The 20,301-nt window shown below is 40.3% G+C and overlaps 1 protein-coding gene across 2 annotated transcripts in view; it reads left to right on the plus strand.

The window, feature by feature from the left end:
- Positions 1-7,978: 7,978 nt before the first annotated feature.
- Positions 7,979-20,301, plus strand: part of EFNA5 (ephrin A5) — a 295,452-nt gene continuing 283,129 nt past the window's right edge. The window contains exon 1 of one of the 2 annotated variants that reach the window (XM_050794621.1): positions 7,979-9,794. In XM_050794621.1, coding sequence (XP_050650578.1) covers positions 9,670-9,794 — 125 coding nt within the window. In that variant the 5' untranslated portion in view covers positions 7,979-9,669. The remainder of the gene's footprint in view (positions 9,795-20,301) is intronic. The other variant, XM_050794619.1, reaches the window with a different exon arrangement.

Consider the following 20,301-nt stretch of genomic DNA (forward strand, 5'->3'; position numbering starts at 1 on the left):
ACCTCTCATTAACCAGAATGCTAGCTTAGGCTTGTCTGCATGGCAACTGGACAGCATTCTTACAGGAATGCTTGAAGACTGCATGAGGCATGGCTCAAAATTGGTACAGCACTGCTTTTGCCACATTCTGTTAGCCAAAGCAAGTCACAACATCAGTTCAGGTGTAAAGGGTAAAAAACAAAACAAAACTCTATCTATTGATGGGGAGGGAGACTAATTGCAAAATTACACTGTAAGGAGGTGATTTGGGCCATTTTGCTATCTACCACAGATGATGCATCATTTTTATACCATTTGCTTTACATATAGGTGGATAAAATGTACAATATTTGAACACTACCTTTGGAAGGGAAACATTTTTATTCTTTTCCTTGATGGCAGTTTCAAACTAGGACCTTCCTTAAAGCAACCAGTGAGGATGGAATTGTGTTAATGGAATCATTTTCTACTTCATTTTTGCTTCTGTAACTGTAAGGAAAATCCTCATGTTTTCAGTGGCTGTTACTCTAGGTCTGTGTGACATAACCAATCATAGACAAAGCAGAACTTCTTAATGGCAAGAAACACTACCTAGCTGCTGGCCTGGTAATCTTGTATAAAAATTTCAGAATTGCCATTGGGAAAAGAACATTTACTTGACAAATGATGCTATTTCCATTTTTGTCTGCCCAATTTTAAACTCTCTCTTATTAAAATGGCAAATTCTGTCCCCAGAATATATTGAACAAGTGAAATGTGTAACTGGAAGATACACACTTCACCACTTCACTTTGTAACATATAGACATGGATGCAAGGACATTTCATGGAAAGGGAGTTTTAAATTATTTTGCATGCATATAGAGAAAATAAAACTTTTTGATGTCTTGGCTCAAACTGAATGGGATCTCAATAGCCCATGTAGTACTTTAAGATGATTTATTATTATGCTAATATTGTAATATAATATTTATTAAGCATTGGAAGTGTGCAGAATACTAGATAGTCCACATAAAAGATCCTGATGGATTTCAAGGAAAAGGGCTAAAAATGCACTCTCCCAATCCACAGGAAAAGAGGGTAATTCAGAATCTAGCTGAACCAATAAATCCTATTTAATTTAGCATACATCACATGCCAAAAAAAGAGAGACTAATGGAAATGGAGAGTGATAATCTCTGATTAGAAGGTAGTCATCTTAAGAGCACACGTTCCTCCCCATACTTGAGTTTAGAAAGACTCAATTCAGTAAAATATTTCTCATTAAAAAAAAGTTTTGGCCAATAATTCTCTGCGTTATTACCTGACGTTCTAAGATCATAAGTTAAAATGGTTTCTATGGAGACCAGCTTTAAAACTATTATCCCAAACTACAAGATGAAATGCTTTTAAAAAAATTATACTTTAAACTGTAACTTAACAGCATCACAATAAAATTTACAATGTTGGCATAAGGCATTTAGAAGTCTCAGACTAGAGTTATAAATCTGCAGTAGGAGAACAATTTTTCCCAGACTCGAAAAATACTGACACCAAAATCCCTCTAAAGAAGTCTTTTATCTAAAAAAAATACACATAATATGAGGAAAGAATATCTTAGTCTGCCATAATTCTACACTTTACTTTGCTTAGCCAGTTTAGATCTGGAGGGGAAAAAAAGTAAAGCCAAAGCTAAAACAGGGGCTTAGAAACAGCATTTCCTGTTTTATATAATCATGGTTACTAAGGGTCATATCCTCTATTCATCTTTAAGTAGAATTCTCACAGAAGTTGATGAAAATAATTTGGTGAAAATTGATTGAAAAATAAGTTATTTCTCTTTCTCTCTGTCTATATGCTCATTACAGATGTTCTGTGTATATGTGTGTGTGTGTGTGTGTGTATCAACAAAATTTTAAAAAAATATATCAGCTTTTTGGAAGGCTCTATGCAAGTAAAAGAATACAAAAATGCATACTTACATGCTTTTCTTCAACCTGTTAGGAGAAACATATCCTAATTATTAGTTTGAATGCAGAAAATAGTACAAATTAAGTTTGTTTCTGAAAATTCTATTTGTATTCCTTTTTTAAAAACAAGTTTGCTGTAGATATCTAAGATTACCATTGTAGTAAAACATAAATACAAACTTTTATTTTCTTTGATAATATACATTCATGGTAATACGTATTCTTTTAAGCAAGGAATGTAGTAAAATATATTCATTGCAAATAGAAATATTTGCAAAGAACAATTCAGGAGAGTATATATATATTTTTAAAAAAATTTTTCTTTTTTAGAGACAGGGCCTTGCTCTGTCATCCAGGCTGGAGAGTGGTGTAATCATAACTCACTGTAGCCTTGAACTTCTGGGCTCAAGAGATCCTCCCGCCTCCGCTGAGTAGCTGGGACTACAAGTATGTGCTACTGCACCTGGCTAATTTTAATAGTATTTTCTGAGACAGGGTCTTGCTACGTTGCCCCAGCTGGTCTTACACTTCTGACTTCAAGTGATCCTCCTGCCTCGGCTTCCCAAATTTCCTGGGATTACAGGCTTGAGCCACCACACCAGCCAGAACAATATACTTTATGCTGATTGATCTATTAGCTTTATAAAATACAGATAAACTTTATTTGTTAATTTTAATTTAAAAATCTGAAGAGGGAAATACAGAGGAGTAGAATGTATATGCACATTTTTGTTAGTAAAAGACAACCTGAAAATGGCTTACGGGAATAAAAGTACTTACTAATGTAAGCTTTATGGTTGAAAACTGGTCACATAAATGTATGTATGGTATATGTCCTGAAATCTAGATAATGAAAAGTGATGTGGAAATTGGTTACATCAACCAGTCCTTGCTTGCTTTTTAAAAAAATTTCATATGAGCACATACACATTTGTAATACATAGAAACATAACACGTATTTACAAATGTGCCTAATTATATGGTTTATGTTGTTTACCAAAATGACTGGTGAAAGGTCTGTGTGTTTAAGAAGTTTACTATGTTGGTTTTATTTAAAATATGCTTTGAAATGAGCAAAACAACAAATAGACTAAGTTCATAAATAAAACCATTTTTAAATGCCTCTTTCAGAATATTGCAGCCCAACCTGCAGGACTGCTTCTGTTTCTCTGTAGATTTAAGGAAATAAACTCTAGCAAACCCCAGAAAATGAAGGGGAGAATGAGGAAAAGGGAGAAAATTCATGATGGAATTGAAGGTCACAGGAATGAAAGAAGAGATGTAATACTCTATAGATTTTTTTTTTGATTGTACACAGAAGAGATAACTAGATCAGGAATAGAAAAGGAGCTTTTCTTAAAGTCTCTGAGGAGAGAAAAGTCAGCAAAGAGTTATTTCTGAAGATTCTTAGGAACTTGTTATAAAAAAAGGTGGGGAGGGGAGAGTGCTTTATTGGTAACTTCAAACAGTCTGTGGGCAGGACAGCTGAGTCACAGTTTGGAGATAGGATCTGAGCTTCTTGGAGCTTCAGAATTTATTCTAAATGTTCTAGGAAAATAGCAGGGTTAGCTTAAATACCATTATGTTAGTCATCTGTTAGTTTTGTGTTTAATTATTATTGAATTTTTGCTCTAGAGTTTATTTTCTTTATTATTTCTTCTGGATACTAGTTCTAATTTAATTGCTATATTGAAAGTTGCTTAGGACTGAGGAATTTGATTTGCCAGCTTATTTCATTTATTTGTCTAGGTACCCTGAGCCCATAGAACTCTACTTCTATCTGGTGGCAGCTAATTCAAATTAAAAACTAATCTAAAAAAGAAGATTAATCATATTTAAGCTTTTCCCTGCAACCACATCTTGGAGATGGCACTCACAGATAATTTGGTGTCATGTAAAAATTATTTAAAAGTATCAGTATCACTTCACATTAATAGAAATCATGAAATTCTCTAAGGTATCAATATTCTGGTCTTAATGGTGAGTTGGGCTATTTCTCCAGATAAGTAACTGCAGAACTTACTTTTGCCTGAAATATTAGTTAAGGAAAAAATAAATTACCAGTGGTTATTTATTGAGATCAGTGGTTCTCAGTCCTCTATGCTCATTAGTATTTCCTCGAGAGCTTTTAAGAATTGTAGATCCCAAGTCCCCCTCCTAACCAGCTAAAACAGGAAGTGGAACCCTGGTATTGTTTTTCGTTGTTGTTGTTGTTGTTTGTATGTTTGTTTTTAATGCTCCCTAGGTGATTCTAATTTGTAGCCAAGGTTAGAACACCGATCAAGGTAGTTCAAGGCCAAAAAATTAAATAAACGCATAAATTCCTATTTGTGCTTTAATTTGAGGCATATAAATTATTGCTTCAATGGCACTTGCTTTAAAACCACCAGTGCACCCAGTAGCCTATAGCTTTAAATGGAAACAGAATTGCAGGTAAGCCCTTTTATAGTCCATTACCAACCTAGTTTTTCAGGTCTCAGCTCCCTACAACACTGTCTTGTCAAACTCGAAGCATTCAAACATTCTTTGCATTTTTTTTGTCTCCACGTTTTTAAGTTCTTACGTTCACCTCCTTCTATACCTGGCAAAATACTTACATTCCAAAGGCCATTTAAAGTCATTTAAAAGTCATTGCCTCTGTGACACTGGGCGAATTATAGTAAAATTATTTTATATAATGCTGATTTGTATAAATGTAAATCACATGAATGTTTTCCTGAAGAGACAAAGTCACACTATCTAACGGTAAGTGTACAGTTAATAATATAGCTCTTCAAACTCTATTCAAGTACAGCAGGTCCTCAACGCTGTTTGGTTCAACGTCACTTCGTCATAATGGGTGATGAGGAAAAAAAAAATCGATTCCGGGCCATGGTCACTGTCTGTGTGGAGTCTGCACATTCTCCTCATGTCTGCGTGGGTTTTCTCCGGGTACTCTGGTTTCCTCCTACATCCCACAGCTGTGCTCGCTAGGTTGTCTCTAAGCTGTGCACATATCTAAATATTCTCAGTCTGAGTGAGTGTGGGTGTGAGTGTGAGTGTGAGTGCACCCCAGGATAGAAGGGTGTCCTGTCCCGGGTTACTTTCCTCCTTGAGCCCTGAACTTCAACCACTTGCAATCCTGAATTGGAAAAATTGGTTAAATGATCTTACTTGTTTTTATTAATCTTTCTCAAATGTATGTCTAGCTCACATTTATTTCAGTGTTTAACATTAGAAGTGTTTTGGTCTTTATTTGGAAGTTTGGTGACATTTTTGTGACCTGAGATATGCACAGGAATTTAACTCGTGTTTATATCAAGTAGCCTATGGTGAAATTGTTTTTCTTATATATGCCACTTCGCTTAAAGTCACAATTTCCAAGAACCTATCCCTGACATTAAGGACTTACTGTATCTATCATCCCACTGCCTAGTAACTTCCATACCAATAATTACTTAGGCACATAATCCCGGAGTCATTACATTTAGGTTTATGAATTGTTTCACGTAGACATTTGAGTTATGTTACGAACAGCTGCAAATTTCAACATCTTATTCCAATCTTATGAATCACTTTTTTTTCTGTTTAACATGGGGCTATTCAAACTTTGAATAATAGAGATATTTAAATATGATGACATCCATATTTTTCTGATGTATTGAATTTTACCATTTGGCTATCGTATGTATTTCAAATGGGAAATGAGTGGATACCATTTCTTTTTCTTCACCTTTTTTTGGCTTTGATCCCACAGGAAGCCAGCTTGCTAGCTCCCTGTTACCTGATAGTTCCCTGAATAAAGACTCTTCAGTGAGGATCAGCATTTTACCCCAGACAGGAGTCGTGAATTTTCTTCCTAAAGATACACATATCTCTTAAAAGAGTCCAGAATATTTCCTGCAAAACTGTCTCTGTCATATGAGCACCTATTAGAGCCACTATCAGAAAAGCCAAGGAAAGAAATCCATCTTTCCTGCAACAGCAAAAACAAATACACCCTAAAATGGGCCAAGAACGTGAAAATCAGCAAGATTAGAGACCAGGGAAAAAAGCGAATAACCCTTTAACTGAAAATTTGATTTGAAAAATAAGAGCTTATCCATTGGTTCTCTCACTTCTTTCCCCACTTCTTTCTCACTGCTGGAACTTTGTGAAACATACAGATGATGGAGGAGTATTTATGTTGACATTCTGAATTTCAGTTTTTAATAATTAGGCAGATGGTTGGTTTGTGGTAAAGTCCATTATTGTGCAGATTGCAATTTGTATCTAGTCACAAAACATAAGTCACTTTCCTAGGACGATTTCAGGATCTTTTCAGATAGGAAATATTACTGTAATTGAAAACCGACTTAACGTTTAACCAAGAGCCCATAACATCCAGGTACCTCCATGCCCCTATGAACCGTTTCTTTCCCTCTCAGTCTTTATTGGTCATAGCCCTAGACTTTCCACCAAATTGAATCCGGCCTGAGCTGCAGGCAATGCCCCTGCTGGGTGCGGACTGCAGGCCCACCACTGGAGGGCGTCTGGACGCTTCCAAACAGCTCTGAAGCGCCTAGAAATCCCGTCTGAGGACTGGAAAGCGCAGGAGGGAGAACGTGAGATTTGATTTTATTGGACTAATAAGTAAAAAGGAGAGCAGGCAGGTGTGGGAGCAAAACTAAACTGCCTTTTTTCTCTTGGGGATCTGCCCTTCCCACTAAGGCAGCAAACTCCCCAGAGACCATGAGAAAAATACCGCTGCTCCCGAGCCCGCGGACCCCTCAAGGGCGGGTCGCGGGGACCTGTGGCCCCGCAGAGCAGGCGTCAGGCTCGCTTCCCGGGCTCTGGACCACAGTGGGGACGCGTCCCGAGGCACTGGGACAGTCTCGCTGCCAGGAGATCGCGCTCCGGTGGCGGCTGAAGACCCAGGCTTGCAACGTGCCCTTGAAGTCCAGGACCAAGGGGCCTTTTCCAACAATAAAGGAACTGCTTTCCTTCCCACACCCCCACCCCCGGCCCCCATTTCTTTCCGCACCGGGTTCGTTAAAGGCGTTTATTCTTTGGGGAGTGGGCAGCAAATTACCCTCACGGTTGAAATGGAAGAGGTGTGAGGTTATTTCTGAAGGGCTCGTCTGCCGCATTCATTTCCTCTCTGTGGAAGGTTCGCGCTGAATTGTAATCACTTTAAACTGTGATTTGCCTGATTTTTAAAAACGTGTTTTCAGAGCATCACTTTAAAGAAAACTCGCTTCCTGCCCAAGAATCTTTAAATCCCAAGTGGGAAGAGGAGGGTTGAAAGGCACAGGAGGGGTGCTCAGATTTCCAGATAACCCAGCGCCAGGCACGGTGCGGCGTGGAGAGCGGATGGAAAGGACAGGAACGCGCACTCCCAGAGGCTCCGTCCCAGCCCATCCGTCACCTGAGGGGTACCAGAGACAGATGCCGGCTCTCCAGTCAAAGGGTGGGCACCGGTTCCTTTAAAATCGAAAGACCCTACTCCCAGGTAGAAAGATGTCAAATCATTCCTTAGCCCAGACGGAATTCAGCACCCAAAGGGTTACACGTGGCTGCCGGGCTCGGGCGCAGGAGAGGGCGCCTCGGCACTCCCAGTAATTCAATTAGTCAGGTTTCTGGAAGGTGGGGCGGGGGGAGGGGGTAGGAGGCGTGGGGAAGGGAGGAGATTAGGAAAACGCCTCTTTCTCGTGGAGCAAACCAATCCAGTTGGAGTAAAGAGAGAGGAAAAACCCCCAATCTGTAAGCAAACAGCAGGCCGTTCCCTGACTGGCTGCTCCAGCTATTCGCCCCCCACCCGCCCGCACCCTTCCCAAGTAAACGGCGTGGAAGGAGGAAAAGAAAAAAAAAAAAAAAAAAAAAAAGCAGTCCACATGACCCGGGCCGTCGCGGCAGCAGCGCTGGCTGGGCGCGGGCTGGCGGCACCTCCCCCTGCTCTGTCCGGAGCTCACACCCGCGCTCGCGCCGCCCGCCCGCTCGCCAGCCCCGCGCCCCGCGTCCCGCGCAACACGCCCGGGCGGAGCCCCATCCCCCCGCCCACGTCCACGTTCACGCGCGCGGCCTCGCGCTCTGCTGAGGCTCCTGCCGCTGGGTCGCCGCCGCTGTCGGCTTTACACGCAAGTCATTAACGAGGGGGCGTGCCCGAGGAGATTTTTTTCCCATAAAGCATTTTTTTCTCTCTCTTTTTTCCCCCTCTTTTGCAAAACTGACTTTTGCAAAACCCTTTCCACTTCTTGCCAGTCGTTTCAATTCCTCCTGGGCTGCTCGTGCTGCTGCTGCTGCTGCGCTCAAGTTTATTTATTTTCCCGCCTGGGTAGGGGTTTTAGGATTCGGTTTGTGGTTTTCACCTCTGTTGCTGCTGCTGTGCCTAAGGAGGGAAAGAGGAGCAGCTGCGGGAAGGTTTTCTGATGTAGTCATCGGGGAGGTGCCACTCGCTCGTGCGATCCCTTTTTTTTTTTTTTTTTCTCTTTTCCCATTTCAAACTGATTGATGCATCTCTACAAGTTGCTAGGCTTGGACCCGCCGGAGTCGCAGGGACACTTCTGAGAGCTCACCCCCGGGCTCTTGGCACCGCGTGTGGGGGCTCAGTCTCCCTCTCGGAAGGCGATCGGAGACTGACATCAGCCCATCCAGGAGTTGGAGGGATCCATTTGAAAGTGATTGTTTCCCCTCCCGCTCTCCAGCCGAACACTTGGGTTGGCGTCGTCTTGCAGGTTTAGGCATCCCAGCTCCGCCAGGCCGGCTGGCCTTAACCTCTGCTCTTCATTTACTGTGGTGCACCCACACCCAGCCAAGGAAAGCACGCGCAAGAAATCCCCGAGGCTCGGCCAGCACCCGGGGTGCCCTCTTCCGCTATCGCCGCGGTCCGACTGTGCTGGGGGACCTGCCGGAAGACGCGAAGAGCCAAACTTTTCTTTGAGGTTTTCGAGGCAAGACCGCTTCTCGCCGGCGCAGCTGCCGCTTAACCAGTTCCAGGACACCAACAGGGCTGGGTTGCGGCTCCGGATCCCCACCCTTCTCCGCGCACCGCCCGGTACCGCAGCACCTACGACTCCTCTGAGATTTCTGGGGGTCGCCCGGCTAAGGCACAGAGGAGGCTGAGGAAAGGGGTTCTCAGACTCCCGGGACCACAAGCGCGCAGCCCCCTATCTGCACGTCGCCTTCCTCCTGCAGTTTCCCACCGGCCGCCAAAGTAACTTGGAGGGAAGCGAGGCGCAGTGCGAGGGCCCCGGGCGGCGGCGGAGCTGTGCGTAGTCCGCTGCGCCGACGCTGAGCCGGGCCCGGAGGGCCGGTGTATGTCTCCCCGCGGCTGCGGCGCGAAACTCCCGGTGACTGTGCAGCGCGCGCCGCCGCCTGCCCCGACCCGCGCTGCAGCCGCCCGGCCCGGCGCGCACCTCCCTCTCCCGGGGTGACCGGCCTGCCGCCGCCGCCCGAGACACAGCTTGGCACCTCTTCCCCCGCCCTCGCCGCCGCCACCACACACACGCACGCTTCTCTCCATCTTGTGATTCCTTTTTCTTCCTGAACCCTCCAGTGGGGGTGCGAGTTTGTCTTTATCCCCCCCACCACACCGCCTTCTTTTCTTCTCGCTCTCCTACCCTCCCCAGCTTGGTGGGCACCTCTTTCCTTTCTTGCCCCCCTTCATTTTTATTTATTCATATTTATTTGGCGCCCGCTCTCTCTGTCCCTTTGCCTCCCTCCCTCCGGATCCCTGCTTTCTCCCCGGAGTGGCGCGTCGGGGGCTCCGCCGCTGGCCAGGCGTGATGTTGCACGTGGAGATGTTGACGCTGGTGTTTCTGGTGCTCTGGATGTGTGTGTTCAGCCAGGATCCGGGCTCCAAGACCGTCGCCGACCGCTACGCTGTCTACTGGAACAGCAGCAACCCCAGGTAAGCCGGTAAGGGGCGGAGAGCCGGGGCTACCCGGGCCTCGGGGCCCTGCGGAAGGAGCGGCGGCGGGGATCCGCGCACACCAGCCGCTGGCGGCGCGCACCCTAGGAGCCTGCGTCGCCCGGGCGCTGATGGCTTTAGGCGTCGGCGGGAAGCGCTCGCGTCGCGCCCCTCTTTGTTAAGCCGCCGCGGAAAGGCCAGGTGCCCCTGGGAGTCCCCGGGGTTGCCCAGACCAACTGTTTCTGCGGGGCGCGGGGAGACTCGGAAAAGGGCGGGAGCCGGGGAGTCGGCACTTCTCCGCTTCCCAGCCCCGGCAGGCTGGCTGGCATCCGGATCCCGGCGCGGGGAGCCCCCAGTGTACGCCGCCGGGAGCTCCTGCCTGGACCGTGGGTCCGCAGGGACTGCAGAAAGAACCCACCGAACATCCCCCAAAGTTTTTTTTTTTTTTTTTTAATTTTTTTTTTTTTTTTTTAATTTTTCCTTTTCTTTTCCCGGTGCGCGCAGAGAGAGCGCACGGGCTAGGGGAAGTGAGGGGGGCTGGGAAGCGGAAGCTTTAGGTTTTTATTTTCCTCTTTAACTGCGAGGAAATCATTCGGCCCCTGAGTCAGTCTGGGCCCGGCGCGCTTTGCAGTGGAGAGGATTCTCCCATCTTCTCCATCCCTCCACCCACCCTAGTGGGTTCAAGATGCCAGAAAGTTTGATCAAATACCGGGTTACGTCATGTGTGCGGAACAAGCTGCCAGAGTTGGCCCAGCCAGGAGGTGGGAGCCCTTCGCCCGCGGCCTGGCGATGTGCTGCCGGAGGAACGCGCGCGGTTACCTGGAACCGATTTGTAGGCGTCCCCGAAGCCCGCTGGGTACGCGGGAGACTAGAGGTGGGCGCCTGGGGCCGTCCTAGCGCGCGTGCTGGACACCGGCCAGTCGCAGACGTCCCGTGTTTTCGGACCCTGGGAGTGGAGTGGGGAGGTTATCCAGAGTGTCCGGCGGGGTCCTCCGGGTTTGGAGCAGTTCGGAACCTTTACTGCTTCCCGGTCTGTGCACAGAAGTCGGCCCCGCTGGGCCCATACCGCACTGCTTTCTCTGGGACAGAGGCAAGCTTCCAGCTGTGTCCCGGTCTCAGTGCCCTCCTAGGTACTATTTATTAAGAGTACCGATTGCATCTAAAATCACAGGTTTTTTCACTGGGCTGGAGTGGAAGTTGGGAAGAGAGAGGCGAGAGGCCCAGGGGTTAGCCTAGAATTGGTGCGCGTCCCGGGCTCCAGGAGAGAGGGTATTGGTGGGCGTCTCCAATTTTTTCTCCAGGAGAGAGGGTATCGGTGGGCGCCTCCATTTTTTTCTCCAGGAGAGAGGGTATCGGTGGGCGCCTCCAATTTTTTTCTGTGTCCGGCGGGCCCTCTCCGCCTGCCTCCAGCCTCCCCTCGGCATGCAGGCAAGAGTGGGATTCCCCGCTTGAGTAATGTCAGCGCAGTTGAAGATGGGAAGATTTTCCCCACAAGCAGTCCGCCGGTTACAGAACCGAGAGGGAGTTCCCCTTATCCCGCTAGTCCAGGATAGTCTTACTCAGGTAACTGCCCAAGTCCTAAATGAACCGCCGAACAGGAGTGGAGATAGTCCTAAAAGTTTGGTTCAAAAAACAAGTCTCCTGGAGGTGGGTGGTGGAATGGGAAGCGATTTCTTCTTTGACATGCCACTTACCACTATTAGGAAAAGAGAAAAAGAAGCCATCCTGCCACAGGAGATGCCTTTTATTAAAGCTGACAAGACAAATAGAGCAAGCTTTCCAGTTGTGATGGTGTTAAAAGCAAGTCTCATTATGTTAGTTTTTTCCCCTCGTTTGTGCTGTATTAGGCAGCATATACGAAGCAGAAATGTGTATCTCTGAACTTTAGCACCTTATTAAATAAAGCAACACTGAAATAGTTTCGTTGAATTTGGGCTATCTTGCTCTTGGTTGTCTTTTCTTTCCCATTCCAAACTCCACAATGTGATCTTTTTCTCATGGCATTCATTTATTTGGATACTTGGGTGTTCCAGTCTTCCTGGCTTAAAACGGAAAGAACCAGCAGCACCCCTACTCTAACCCCCCTTCTTAACCTGTCAAGCTAGACTGAGTTAGTTTGAGGACATTTTATCTTAGGTTATCTCTGTTTTATGCTTTTGATACTGTTGTTTGGTTTGAGATTAGCACATTGATTTTTGTCACAGGTCATGTTTTTTAATAGATCTGCCCTGCCTGCAGAAAACTCTTCTGCTCAGGATGCCACGGAGGCTTTGAACCTGCCCAGACAAAGTTGATCTGCAGAATTTTAAAATACCAAGAGTATTTCTAAATCGGTATTCTGATTTCAGGTTTGTGGAAATACCTTTCTATTTGATCATTATCAGTTTGATAATGGCCAAAAGAAAGAATGATGTACTCCTCTTAACCCCAAGAGATACAGCCCTAACACTTACTATTCTTAGGAATTTATGGACACATTTATCTTGGTATGTTATCACAGTTAAAAACTTACTTTAAAAACAATATTTTAAAAGTAGGCAGTTTTATCTCTGAAGTGTTGAATAAGATGTTGCTTTTTTGATGCATTAAGAAAAGTCAACTTGGATATAATTTTAAAGAGGCCACATGCCGAATAAGTATTTTAAAAATAAAAACTAACAGTTTTTCACAAACAATAGTAAGAAAATATTTCAGAAAATTTCCACGGGTTTAGTAAATTTTATAAATTCAGTGTTGTGCAATTCCTCTTCATATATGTTATTTTGTAAAGTAAGCTAGCCATGCTTTGTGTCTTTATATAGAACCTATCTGTTAAGATTTTGCTAAACTAGAAAGACTTCAATCTTTTGAAAAAAGAATAGAGGACTTTAATTGCAACTTAAATAAATTTTTTTATTTTTCCCTCAGACTATAACTTCAGTGGGCACATTAAACTAATGATAATGTATACTGTGTCTAAATGAAGTAAATCTACTTTAGCTTATACTAACAGATTCAATTTGAAATTATGTTTAGGTAAAATCAGAATTAAATGTATCTTGATCACAGGGATTAAGTACAGTATCTTACTGTGTAACTTGAGTTATGTGTAACTTGTGTATCTGATAGGAGTTTATCTTCTACATGGAGTTTCATTACTGCATCTCCATTGATAAATGAGCATCTATAGATGTAGTGTCATGGGAAAAATATTAAACTTATTTGTTGTCAGAATAGTTTTACTGTTAGAATCTATGTACCCAGGTATTCACTTCTGAGAAGTGGATACTGAGTTTTCAAATGCTGATAACTTTTTAGTTGGTAGTATTTATTGGATAGGGGACCAAACTGATTTTATGTGTTGAATTCGCACAAATTTGTGAAATAGCAACTGAGAACTATCAGTTTGAATAGAAATATATGATAACATTTGCCTAAATGCATCTTCTATATTTCCAAAATTTGAAAACTTGTATAAGTTTTACCTGAAAGTGTAAATAATCAAATGATCCTTTTAATGTTATGCTGAATTCTAAACTGGAATGTCACTAAGTAACTTTGAGTAATGAAAATCCACATCAAGAAGAATATAACTATTTGTCCTTAATTTCTTTAAGAATGTAAAAAGATTTTAAGTAATGTTAAAAAGACTTCCAGTAATAAAACTTTATTTACAGTCCTCTTTAGTAGCTATGCTTATAAAGAGAGTCATAATACTAAGAACATGCCTATTCATCTGAAGTATGCCATAAACAGTTTTTGGTGCTTCTAATAAGAATATACTTTTAAACATCGGGTGCATATTGAAAGTTCTTCTTGGATTATTTTGACTATTTGCCGAAATGACATTAGGGTAATTAAACATATCTCCTACTGGTAGGCATTATTGATGCAATAATCAAATAATACAGCAGCAAATATGACCAACACTCTTTTAGGAATACCAGTCCTCCTCAACCGGTGTTTTGCTTCCGTTAAGGTTTGAGTATCATCAATTTAAAAGGTTATACTCTTAAGAGGAAAATATCTCTGTAATTCATCAAGGATTTACTAAACTTTAACCTAATCATGTTTTCTTTGGACTTTCTCAATTCTTGTAGGGACTTGTAAATTAAACATTTCATATTAGAGTAGCAGGTAATTGACACCTTTTAGTTTTGTTAACATGTGATCTTGGAGTTGTGAAAGTAATGTGAATTCTAGGTCAACACTCCCAAATCCTCTGGCAGTACAGGTCAAATGTATGTGGCTAAGAAGAGAGAAGTAGTTACATTTTTTTTTCCCTAATCATATTCCCTTGAGTATTTTTCTTCTTTCAAAATTTACTTGCTCCATTTAAAAAAATCTGAGCCATCATCATTTTGATATATATATATATATACCAGTATACCGGCACTGTGACCTTTTCACTGACAAATAAATGAAATCAGCATGCTTTAAATCTAAGAATTTGTTGTGAGTAAAGATTGAATATTATCTTGGTTTTGAATGAGTTTTGTCACGAAACTTAGAAAGGATTGTCCTTATTCTTGAAATTTTAAATATTTAATGTAATATTTTGTATGTTAGAAACATAAAGTAAAATGCATTAACTTTAAGCCTCAATGTAACGTATCACTTTATTAGATGTATTGGTAGTAATTTTATTATTCTGAAATTTATATCAGAATTTATGCAAGTACCAGGATAAAAATAAGGCAGTATGACTGAGATTTATAACCCATGTTTTTATGCTTATATGTTTGTAAGAGACCTGAATTGACTCCCCCCCGCCTTTTTTTAATCTAGAAATTTGTAAAAGAGAAGTATGCTTCTTGTTTTTTGGCCAGTTTTCCGTAGAATTTTGAAAAGTAGAGTTAGCTACTGAGATATGTTCTACCTATTTTATTCATTATTTTATATGTTCACAATAAACTATCAGAAATACTCAACTGTCTGATTTTTAGATGACAGGAACATTAGAGCTATTTGAGGCAGATTTGACTCTATAGTCTAATTTGGCATTTTCAGGGTAAGACCAAGATCAGTAAACTACTTGTGATTAAAAGTATCAGAGTCTTCAGTAGTTTATTACTGTCTGTTAGGTAATTTTAGTGGTGATAACTAAACCATCACCTCACTGAACTAATATCTTGTTGTCATATGTGTTGTGGCTAACAATCAATAGCTTCAGAAGCTTCCACCTTTGAAGGCTGAGGATCAGGTTTGGAGGGAACACTTAGTTACTTGGGTGCAAATTAACCTTGTGAATTTCTTGCCATTTAATCTTGCAGAATGCCTTCTGAACAGGCATTGCATTGCGTTCTGTCCACTGGCCTGGTTTCCTGTTGGATGAGGACAGATAAAGATGAGCGCCTCCTTTTCTCCCCTGTTGCTATGAACCAAGCAAGCTACCAGCTTCATGCTGGGCCAAGAAAATGAATGAATACAATTAGTCCTTCAGGAGTTCTGGCCTTTGCTAGCTTGGGATAAGTATATGCCAGAAAATTTACCTTTGAGAGAGAGAAAGCATTAAAATAAAAATGAACAAAATATGAGAATATGTTAAGAATAGAATTTTACATGTTGGGTAGCATTTGGTCTAGTGCTTATTGATTTGTTTTTTCAATATAAATCAATTTGAAATTTTTTATAAGATACCACTCAACCCTCCTCATTTTTGTGTATGTATTGAATAACTTATGTAATAAGGACTTAAAAAGCTGTGATACTTTGTTTGAAATAATGAACGACTCTATGTTGAAGATTCTGTATTATCAATTTTCTTTTCAGAAGCAGTATACAAACTGTTAAAATAGCATTCCTGATTAGAATATCCATGTTGCAAAGGAAGCCTCAATTTCCCTAAGCACAGTGAGGAAGGTCCTTGCCTCTTACCCAGGACAACTCAGTCAGATCAGCCTTCTGAACTGAGGAAAAAAATTGCCCTTTGATCATTTGTGACGGATAACACCTTCATTTTCAGGTATAAAAACCTCAAAGAGGAGTATAAGAAATGAGGTATTAATATTCACTTTTAATAATTTGTCTTGTGTTGGTGGTCTTAGCCAAACATCAATAAATTACTGTCTCTTTTAAGGGCCTGATTTATATTATCAAATTTATATTTTAGTCTGCTTTTCAACCTATGTCCTGAGCTGTTTTGTAGAAAAGTTTCTTGTGATTAATGTGAACTTCCAGTGCTTCTGAATAGGATATTACTCACTACTAGGAGATCTGTTTCCTCTTAAATTTGTCTGCATTTATGTTTTCAAAATTTAGTCAGTCATAAAGGAGCACAATGACATAGGACCACTTAGCTTAAAATTAAAAATTAATCAAGTTTTTTTCTGACTACAACTATTTTGCATGATTTTGAGTAAAATCATTCCTAATATCTTCATATTCTTGATAGTTCTTTTTGTACTCTCTAAAGGATTTATTGTAAACTGAAATCTGTATGCTATTTTCTAATTGGAAAATTTGAGTGGATGCAAATTCTTGTTTTTGAGGCTTCTGAATATAATTTTCAAACAGTAAACCATATAGTTCAATGAAAACATTATTTTAAAATATTGAAAACTCTTATTTAAGCTAACTAGTTGCTGAGAGACAGTAGTGTACCACAGTGATGGTTAGCTCAGCTTTCATTCAGGTAGAATTCTATCATTTTCGATAAGGAAAAATAAACCTTTGTCATCTTTAGAAACATCCTTCATACAATTGACAGTTGACAGGTTGAAGAAAATGTTACTGTCAGGTCTTATTTTCCACTCAAGTGAGGAATAAAAATAGGTTTGAATGATTTTTAAAAATCTTATTTTAAAATTATTTCAAGATGGATAAAATGCTCTTAATTTTTATATGCATATCGGAATTGATCTTCCAGTTGCTTTAGGGAGGGTCAGCAAAGTATAGCTCAAGGAAAGATCGTCTAACAGTAAAGTTCCTATGATTTTTACTTTTAAAAAGTCAAGTACAGTTGATTTGATTGTAATAGGATATTACTGCCTGTTTTATGATTGGATTCTTAGGAGATATAAGATATAAATATTCTTTCTATTATTGCTTATCAAGTGACCTGATTTTCATGACTGATGATCATGATTCTGGTATGAACTAAAAGTAGAAGTTTGGGCATATGCTCTGGACAGTCATATATATTAGCAAATATGTATATGCCTTGGACAATCATGTTACTAGTACACATCGATTAGACCTGTTTTAAAAATCACTTTGCTATTAATGATTAAAAATAACTGCACAGTATAATATGTGGATTACCATGTGGAAGTACATGAATACCTACTTAGAGATTAGAAAAAATATGATTAAGTCTTATTTCCTGATTTAGAAAAGCTAGTTTTTTGGCTTTCAGTTAAATCAGCGTGGTTTTTTTTTTCCCCCTAGAAGCAGCCATCTTGTTTTAAGACCGATTTTATTTCTTTCGTGAAATTGGTCCAGAAATGAATATGGACGATAGAAAAGGACTAAACCACTTTATGATCATTTTGGCAGGGCTCTCTACATTTAAAGTTCTATCTTATTTGCGAACTCACTAAAATGCTATCTTATATTTAGTTGACAGAAAAGAATGTTTTAACTTAGTAATAATATGCTTAAACTCAGGCATATTATATATTAATGTTAAATGTTGGGCTGTACCATGTTTCCATAAATATTTTTTTATTGAAGCTTATACTTTATGGCTAATTTCAAAGGAACATATCAATAGCCCCTATTGTCACCTCCACCCCCAAATCCTGATCTCCTTTTTCTGATTATGCTAAGTAGTTCTTTTTATTTGTTGGTTGCCTTTTTTTTTTTTTTTTTTTTTAAATTACTCAAGTCTACCAGGAATCTTTCTCCAGCAAAAGGTACTGATAAGAGTATAGGTACCTCTAAAAATGAAGCAGTTGGGGTTATTTAAGATAGATTATATTAAGCCAGAACCTTTTTGTCTCTGAAATATAAGCTCTTCCTATCACATTAGAACAAATCTTTCTTGTGGGTTCTCATAGATTATTTTACAAGTAAATTCATATTTGTTACTAAAAATTGTGAGAGTATATCAACTGAGTCTACTATATTTTCTGTCATGTTTTGTATTTCTGGATACATTTGGAAAACCAAGTGACCTAGTAAACTTTACTAAAAATTTATACTATACTCCTTACTACTGCATGTGTTTGATGATGGCTGGGAACATTATTCTCATGTACTGCAGCAAAAACAGAGCTTCTGTAAAATTTATTTCAGAAGTAACCTGACTTAGCCTGATTAAGCTGGGCACAGATAAATACTACTAATGTCACGTATGAAAAACTGCTTCAGTTCGTTAGAGGTAGGATTTTGGGTGGTTGTAGATGTAGTGTAAAGGCAATAAATAAAGTGCACGTTTTAATAACAGATACATGTATCATGGTTAAAGTTCAGGTATGAGTTGACCATTTTTGCACAGAAAACTTTCCTCTGATATCTAGCATCTGTTTTTCTTTGGCTAGTGAGGAGACTAAAATAACTGAGTGTTCAAAGTGACCTTTTGTTTTTAAATGAATTAACAAATACCTTTTGTTTTTTTTTTCTTGCTGTTTCCAAGCTGTCAGAGTTTCCATTTTAAAATTTATTAATTATTTATATATGTAAAAACTATAATTAAGAATTAACTCTTGCCTCTTTCCCTGAAAATTATGAAAGTAAATGAAAGTATTTTTATATGAAACACACAGTGTTGTGGTTTGAATTAAAGGAAGTTATGGCTAGTTAGATTGGATAATTATGGTGCAAATTGTTATCTAGGTTGTGATGATGACAGACATGATACTTGATGTTTCATATTTCGTAGATGTCAGTGGGATAAACAATTTTGTTACATTTACTAAACTCAATAATGTATAGACAACTTCACCTGCTTACATTTTTAATAGTTTTTAATTTTATGGAGACAAATGAGAATTTGGGGGAAAAGGAAAAAATAACTCTAAATATGGGAAATTATCTTTTATGTCTAACAATTAGGTTAAACAAAGTGGGAGCAAATGAGCCTAGTTCCCCTTCTATTGTTTCAGGGCAAGAAAATACAGACAGATGTCGGAATGTGGAAGTGGTGACCTCTGACTCGCACAGCATGGCCACTGCCCTGGCACACAAGTGTCCTGAGCCACCATCGTAGCAGGATGCGTTTTGAAGTGACTGACACTTTGAGATGGAGATCTTGAAAGTGATTGTGTAGTTATTTGCAGCCCTCCAAAGTATCAGTCTTTTTAGTTTTCATTTTAAGTTTCTCACCTTACCATTTATAAAAATGTTTCTTTGGCTCTGACAGAGCTTTTGTGGCTTCTGGATGGCTTCTGTATCCATATAGTCACTATAAATCTTTGCCTCCCAATAATTATAGTCAATGTGTTGGGATAATGGAGGCTAAGGGAAGCTCAGATGTACAGTTCTGCTGCAGCAAAGTGTTTGGCCTGTTTTATTTAGCTAATACTTTTCTTCTTCTTTTTTCTTTTTAACAGACAGATGAAAGCAGTGGTTTTGTTAAAGGCCTTTTCTTTTAGCCTCTGCTCTGCAATCTCGCCAATAACCCCTGGGTTCAGACAGACCATTAATGTTTTAGATACTGTGGCATTCAGCGCTTTCTTCATATATTTGTTTACTGTTACTGCTTCAATAAACTTTTACGCCTATTTCAGTAGTTTTCTGGCGGGAGCTCCGTTTATTAAAATTTAGTGACCCAGCACTAAGAGGGGTACAGTTCAAATAGTGGTGCTTCTGACAGGGTTTTGTGTCAAACTAGAGAAAATAATGGGGAAACGAAAGCTGCCAAAATGTGTCTCCCAATTACTAATTAATAAGGAGAGAAGGGACCTCAGTGATAGATCTGGTGTCTGCCATGGCAGCAACTTGGGATGCTTTATTTTAAATACTGTATAAAACAAATTAAGGTAAACCTCAGAGAATGTAGCACCCAGATATTTTGTATCACAAGTGATAATTTTTTTAAGTCTGTGAAAATCCAGGCAGAAAACAAAATTTGAAATGAAATCTTTGCACTCTTTACCAATAGTATCAAAATGTAAAACTATTCTAAAGAATATTTCCCTCAATAATGCCTTTATTCTTATTAGCATTTTAGTACAGACATGATAGTGTTCTTTGTGGTTTTAGTATTGGTGTAGCATTGTATACATACTTTATTGTCAACAAAGAATCAAGGAAAAATTTAAAAATTTTCCCACCATATGCTTGTCATTAATATTTTGAAAATTACTATGATTGAAGAACAGAACCTTCCCCCTCACCATATATATATATATATATTTCTGCCATCCCAGAGGTTCCAGTCTTTTTCTGGCAGTGTTCCCACTGTGGTTGCTAGAACCATAATTAAATGTCTGTTATTAGTGTATTTTTTCCATAGCATTTACAGCATCAAAAGCAAAGGGTCTTTATGGAACTATAGCTGTCAAGGGAACAATGAAAACTAATTACACACTCTGCTATCACCGTGGTCAGCTATACTCTTGGGAAGACAACATGACAGAGGTGG

This window comes from Macaca thibetana, chromosome 6 (assembly GCF_024542745.1).
Source record: "Macaca thibetana thibetana isolate TM-01 chromosome 6, ASM2454274v1, whole genome shotgun sequence".
Classification (NCBI taxonomy): Eukaryota; Metazoa; Chordata; class Mammalia; order Primates; family Cercopithecidae; genus Macaca; species Macaca thibetana.